At 41.6% G+C, this 7,139-nt stretch overlaps 2 protein-coding genes across 2 annotated transcripts in view; both read right to left on the reverse strand.

Moving 5' to 3' along the window:
* The window catches only part of Clstn2 (calsyntenin 2), a 710,452-nt gene that overhangs the window by 238,746 nt on the left and 464,567 nt on the right, over positions 1-7,139 (reverse strand). The gene's annotated exons all lie outside the window — the stretch shown is intronic.
* Positions 6,130-6,827, reverse strand: LOC101588014 (peptidyl-tRNA hydrolase 2, mitochondrial). Its single transcript, XM_004624970.3, has one exon. The coding sequence runs from the start codon at positions 6,793-6,795 to the stop codon at positions 6,256-6,258; it is 540 nt and encodes a 179-aa protein (XP_004625027.1). The 5' UTR covers positions 6,796-6,827; the 3' UTR covers positions 6,130-6,255.

Consider the following 7,139-nt stretch of genomic DNA (forward strand, 5'->3'; position numbering starts at 1 on the left):
ATTTGTTGAAACTGTACTTTCGATTTGATTTGAAACTGTCTCATTGCTATATGTTTATCAATAAAACTTTGAAAAGAAAAAAAAAGTACTATGGGGCCCCACAGCCTTAATTTGAAATGCAGACAAAAAATACAACATAGCAATGCAAAACTTTGGAAGATGGTGGAAGTAACATAGTTTCCATGTTTTATAATTCTAGACTTCTAGTTACATTTTCTATAGCTGAACTTTTTGTGTCCCCTTCTATCCTGGCACCTATGCTACCCTTCATCATACCTATGGGCTCCCCAACATGGGGCAGGAGGGCTGGCACCCAGGTCAGGCTCAGCATAAGATCTTACTCAGGTGTCCTCCTGTGCACCTCTATCTAACGTCAGCCTCAAGGGGTTGGTCTACCGCCCGTGCATTTTAAATGCTTTGCTTTTAATTCACATACTTTTTTTCTAAATATGTGATATTTGCTTTCTTAAACATTCTCTTAAGGAAGAACACATCCTGTCTCTTGCCCTATTGCAGTAGCACGAATCGATTCCAGGAGAAATGAAGCATGGAGGTGGATGGCGCAGACCAGGCTCTGCCTACAAGCAGAGTCTAGCATCATCCTCACAACCAGATGGCATCTCTGTTCACCCAGCAAGCCTTTACCAGCATGAATCCCAGCCAGTGTTTTCTAGGAGGAGAGGAGAGGTAAAGACACTGTGACAATTCACCCTGTAGTCACCATGGCTGGGGAAAGTGCACGTACATCTTTCTGAGGCCAGCAGACTGCACGGTGGTACACTGAGAATACTGTGATACCCCTCCTGGGTCAGCTTGTCTTTGGCTAGCTGACAGACAGGCTGCTGTGTGCAGAGGGGGCCTTCTTGTTCAAGGAGTCGCAGCCTCCTTGTGAGAGTCCCAGAGCAGCTGTCATGGTGATGGTCCCCGAGGAAGCCGAACACACACTCCAGGCCCAGGGGGATGGTCTTATATCTTGTTTTCTTTTTAGACATTTCCCAGGCCCTTGGAGAAGCTCAGTAAATCATAAAGAAGAGAAATTGCCTTTCAAATGAGCAGCTTTCTACTCCCACCTATCTCCAAAGCAAAGGCCTTTGACAGGCCACAGCACACTGCAGGCCCTCAGTGAGGGCTAAGTGAACAAATGAGAGAACAATCCCAGGGCTGACTTCGGGTCCTGACTCTCACTCCACCGTTTGCCATCTGCCTGGCCTCACGTCGGCCCTTCTGCGGCTCAGGCTCTCATCCCCCTCACATAGAGGTGCTACTGGAAATCATACCATCCCACTGTTCTCCCCAGGTCGTGGGAAGATATGCAGAGGTAAGGAAGGGGCTCTGTAAATAAGGCTACTTACCTGATTGGTTTCCCAAACTGACTACGTCACTGCCTATTTTGAAGATACTGTCTTTTGTGCTTTGGGGATCCTACAAGGGGTCTCTTGAATTCCTTTCCCAAGGCCAGCCTCTATCCTGGTCCACTGGCTGCACTGTTATTCCCCACCCCACTGGACTCTTTTACTGTTTTCCTTCAATTATGATCCTTAGCCTCTTACTCCCTACCTGGCTGTATCTTCTTCTCCTCTGGCTCCCTTGACACAGGCACCTTGCTTCTCAGTTCGACATCTTTAACCATATTCAGACAAGCAGGGACCTCAGAGATACATGTTTTAAGGTGCTCACCGGAGGGTCAGATGACAGATCAAATAGCACACAGCAGGAAGATGTTTCTCTACCATATCATCTCAGCTTAGTTTGGAGCTTCCCATGAGAGCTGGCTCCAGAAACTCAAGCGCCTCCATCTCTGTAGGGTACAGTCATGAATCTGAACATGATTGAGTTCATGTATTTTTTTTTTTTTTAATTTTTGGTACAGGCTCTCACTATGCAGCTTGGACTCATAGTGATTCTTCTGTTTTTGGCCTCCCCAGCACTGGGATTATACCTGTGTGCCCCTACACCTGGACTCAAGTTCATGTATTAACTCTTTCCCAGAGGCAATCAGGTCTGCAGATTTCCTTGGTCTACTTAACTATACCTCACTTAACCCCAAAGCAAGTTCTCTCCACCATTTCTCTGTTATTTTTACATTCTTTGTTCAGGGCTGAACTAGAAGCTCATCTCCTCCAGGAAGGTTTTCCAGTATCTTCATCTTTAGATGAGTGCTCTTCCCAGAGATCTCTCAGCCCTTGGGCTCCCTGAGCATTGCAACTTGTTACAACTGCTGACTTTGTTTGCCTCCCACATTGGACTGTATGTGCTGTAAGAGCAAGGCTCCTATCTCCCTCATTGGCCATTGTGACTGCATTAGAGAGTCACACCAGTGTCTACCACTCAGCCTGGACAGCAGTGGGCATTCAGTCAATGTGGAATGGATGAATGAATGAATGAATGAATGAATGAATTTCACTTGAGTTGTAATCTAATTTTCCTCAAAGGTAAGTGATAGTATGACATGTGAATTCAGGGTCTTCATTCCTTTCCCAAGGTCAGCCTCTGCCTCTGTCCTGGCCCTCTGCCTGCACTGTTATTCCCTACCCTACTGGAGTCTTACCGTTTTTCTTCAACTATGATCCTTAGCCTCTTATTCCCTACCCAGCTCTATCTCCTCCTTCTGGCCTCCTGGACACAGGCACTCTGCTTCTCAGTTCCACATCTTTAACCATGTTCAACAAGCAGGGACCTCAGAGATACATGTTTTAAGGTGGTCACCAGAGGGTCAGATGGCAGATCAAACAGCACACAGCAGGAAAGTTAGGATTCTAGGGGCCACAGGCAGTTTCCATGGTAACTAGGATCTTAGCAAGTTCTTGCTCTCAGCAGGGAATAGAGACAGAGCCCTTTGATAGCATAGGACAGAAACCTTCAAACCCCAGGATCCTGGCCTGAGGCCATTAGGACAAGGACAGCAGCCAATACCACTACACCTCCAGGTATCCCCTCCTGGACCTTCACAGGTAACTCTGGGTGGGTGTGTCTTATGATTAAGATGACCTATTCCATACCAAAATAACTCAGTTGACATCTTGGAATTGATTTACAGGAGCAGATGAGATCGGTGACTCTGAGAACGTGTTCCTGGAGATCTAGAATGAGGATTTGGGGGGGGGGGAGAATACAGGACACTCACTAATAAACACATGTGTGGTGCATGAGGCCCTGTGCCAGGCACGGGGACTGGAGCTGAGGTCCTGTAGCTTACCCCTTACCAGTATACAGATGTGAGGGCCCGGGAGCTTCTATCTAGGGCTGCGGGAGCACCAGGGCCACTCAGCGTCTCCCAGTCAGGGTATCTGCCTTTCATTGCTCTCATTACTTGAGTTTGACCAACACCAGGATCCACTTGCTCTCCTGCTTGCCAGGTTTCTCTTCAGTTCATTCCTTACTGGAGGGCTTCTGTGAAAATCTACTTGAATTTTGTTGCTCCCTAGACGTAAAATTGTGGGTGACTGATCACTGTCCTTAGGATAAAGTCCCAAGCAAATCTGTCCTTCACATTGTCAGTCTCCGTCCCAGTTCTGAGCAGAAAATTCTTCCTGGGTAGAAGGCGAGGCAAGGAAAGGTGCAGGTGAAGATAGAGCCTGAGTGCTCCTTGGGTCCCTCTGACTGTCATGCATTTCCACTATCACCAGACACCAAGTCTAATCTTGTGTGAAAGTCAGACAACTTGCTCTGTTCAATTTTTCTACTTTCTCCATGGAGTTATTATTTATAAGCACTAAAATCTACCTGTTGCAAATGTAAGTGTTTTGCATGTCTCTCAGATAGCTTTGCATATCTCTTAGACAGATTTATAAGAATGGAGTTTCTGATCAGATAGTGAGTTTAAAATTTTTTTGTAGTATACATTTGTGTATATGATAATCACATTGGTCCTGCAGAATTGGTGTATACACGCATGAGGGCATGGAGTGATGCTATGATTTCATTTCCTCCACCTCCTCTTCCCCATTGGATGTATGAAGGCTGCCATTTCTTCACATTCTCATTTACAGTTTGTCATTTGTTACTGTACACCCCTCATACACCATTATCTATGCTTAGGAACCTGAAGCAACAGCTCACTGTGATTTTCATTTTCATTTCCCTAATAACTCCCTAATTCTGTGGAGTACATTGATATGCTCATCCAACATTTGTCTATCTTCTCTAGAGAAGAATCTTCTCAAATTAGCTCAATTTAGACAAGAGTGGGCATGTTCTAGGTAGTATGATGATAGACTTTAGCACATTTTAAAAATTGTTTTTTTTCTCTCTCCCTATTGAATTGCAAAGACTCCATATATATTCTGCATTTGAATCCCTCATTGGATCGATCGATCTGTTTGTCTGTTAGTCTGTCTGTCAGTCTGTCTGTCTGTCTGTCTGTCTGTCTGTCTGTCTATGATTTGCAGATATCTGTGCCCTATTTGGAGGTTTGTGATTGTTTTTCCATTTTCTTAATAGTATGAACAATTAAATGCTGATACACTGTACTCTCAGTAACTAGTTTAAAGATCACAATGGCAATGTATCAGTCACTGCTATCCTCCTGTGCCTTGTTTTGAAATTTTGGCTTTTTTCTCTATAAAATAAAAAAGAAAACAGGAGGAAGAAACACTTTGCCACTGCAAGTTTCTCAATTTTATTTGCTCTTTCAAAGAACCAACTCTTGAATTCTTTGATTTTTTGTTTTCTTTTTTGTCTCCAGTGCATTAATTTTTGCTCCGATTTTTGTAATTTCCTCTTTTATACGACAGTTTGACTTAACCTGCTCTTTTTTTTTTTTACTAGAAGTTTGAGGGTCACCATTAACTTGTTTATTTGTGCTTGTTTTGTTTTCCTGATATGAGTATTTGTTGCTATACATTTCTGTCTTAGGACTGCTTTCATTTTGTCCCATAAGTTCTGGTATGTTGTATTGTCCTTATCATTTAATTGTAGAAGCTGTCGAATTTCTTCTTTAATTTCATCTATGACCCATTTGTTGTTCTAGAGGGTTGCTATTTAATTTCCATGTGTTTATGAAGTTCTCCTGGTTTTGCTATTGATTTACAAGTTCATTGCACTATGGTCTAATAATATGCATGGGATAATGTCAATTCCTTTGCATTTATTTAAGCATGTTCTATTAGAAAGTATATGGTCTACTTTGGAGAATGTCCTATGTTCAGGGGAGAAGAATGTGTATTTTAATGTGGGGTTGGAACACTCTGTAGGCATCTACTAAGTCTAAAAAGTTTGGTACAGTTATAATACTTCATTATTGACTTTTTTTGTCTCATTGATCTGTCTATTTGTGACACTGGCATATTGAGATGTACCAATACATTTGTTCTAGTGATTATTTGATTGTTCATGCCATTAATATTTGTTTTATATAATGGGCTACACTAGTATTTGTTGTATATATGATTGTTATTTCTTCCTCTTGGATTGTTCCTTTTATGAGTTGTAGTGACTTCCTTTATCTCTCTTAATCCATCTTTACTTAAAATTCACTTTGTCTGCAAATAGAATAGCTACCCCTGATTTTGTCCAGGTTCCTGTCACATGGAGTATTGTTTTCCATCCTTTGACTTTTAGTCTATGCATTTCTTTTTGAATTAAATGTATCTCTCATATGAAGCTTATTGTTGGATCTTTTTTCTTGACTGATTCTGCCAATTTGTATCTTTTGGTTGGGGAATTGAGACCATTAACATTAACAATTATAACTAATATGTTACATTATTGACTTATCCTTGTCATATTACTTTCCTGTTGTTGGATCCTCCTCTTTTTTTCCCCTTCTCTCTGTTTAATTGTTTGTCTTGCCTAATGGATTCCTTCTGTTAGGGTTCATGGACTTGTAATCCTTGTTATCTCTTTCTGGAATGTCTACAAAACATTTTAGAGTTCTGGCTTGGTGTTTATAAATTTCATCAGATGTTCTCTGTCATGGAAGAATCTTATTTCTCCATCAGTTTTGAAAGATAGTTTTGTGGAGTACATCAATTTGCATTAAAGGTTATTTTCCTTTAGAATGTGAAATACTTCACTACAAGTTTTCCTTGACTAAAAGGTTTGTGCTGAGAAATCAGTTGTGATTCTGTTGGGCTTTTCTTTATATGTGATTTCTTTTTTTTTTTTTTTTTTTTAGCTGGAAGCATATGACAACATAGGAATGGATTTTATTTTCATCTCAAGAACAGTTAAATTGAGGAGAAATTGAACTTTTATTGTTAGAATCTGACAGGCTTCAAACACCTATGATAGGATCATGGTCATACAAAAGCCCACCTAGTAAAGTTTTAGGTGACCAGTAACTTTGTCAATTAGATCTGCTGGTCCTGGCCCAATGCCTAGAACAGTTCGAGAACCCGGTTCAATCTGAGTACGTCCAGCATCTTGGATTAAGCTTACAGTCAGTCCTAGCATTTTTGCATGGGTCATTAATTCAATCAGGGTTTCTTCATCAGGGGCTTTGACCACCACTTTGGGCTGGCCACAATAGTCCCACTCCTTGAGCACTTTAGGATTTCTCTTTTGAATTTGCTTGTAGGCAGAAACAGCAGCATGAGAACACTGGGCAGCGACTTTTCCTTTTCCCATCTTTAAGTCATTTCGGACCACAAGAACCATTTTGTACTCCCCACTCTCTCCCAAGATGCTTGCTTCAGTTCCGGTGTCTGTGTTTGTCTCAGTGGTCAAGTTTTTAGGGACCATCCCAAATCGAACCCGGAGGCTCCACCCCAGGCACACACCACAAGCAACTCCAGCAGCCAAGCTGAGTGTGCCAGGATGAGCCAAGTACTCCATAATCAAGGACGTGGAGAGCATCCTTCCTCGTCTTCACTTGTAGGAAGCCGACACGTTTCTCCTATATGTGATTTCTTTTTCCTAACAGCTTTTGAGATTCTGTTCACGTTGAATGTCTAGAATCTTGACTATCACATGCCTCTATATAAATTTTTTTTCTCATGGGTAATTGGAGTTTTATATGCCTCACTTATTGTATGCCAAATCCTTTTTCCCCATCTGTGAATTTTTTTTGCCATGATGTCTGTGAACAATTTTTTAATATCATTTGTGCTGTCTTCTACTTTTTCTTTGACTCCAATCAATCTTAAGTTAATATTCTTTGCCTCAGTTATTAGGTCCTATATTGATCATTCATGGTTTCC

Source organism: Octodon degus, unplaced genomic scaffold, assembly GCF_000260255.1.
Source record: "Octodon degus isolate 3935 unplaced genomic scaffold, OctDeg1.0 scaffold00008, whole genome shotgun sequence".
NCBI classification, from domain to species: Eukaryota; Metazoa; Chordata; class Mammalia; order Rodentia; family Octodontidae; genus Octodon; species Octodon degus.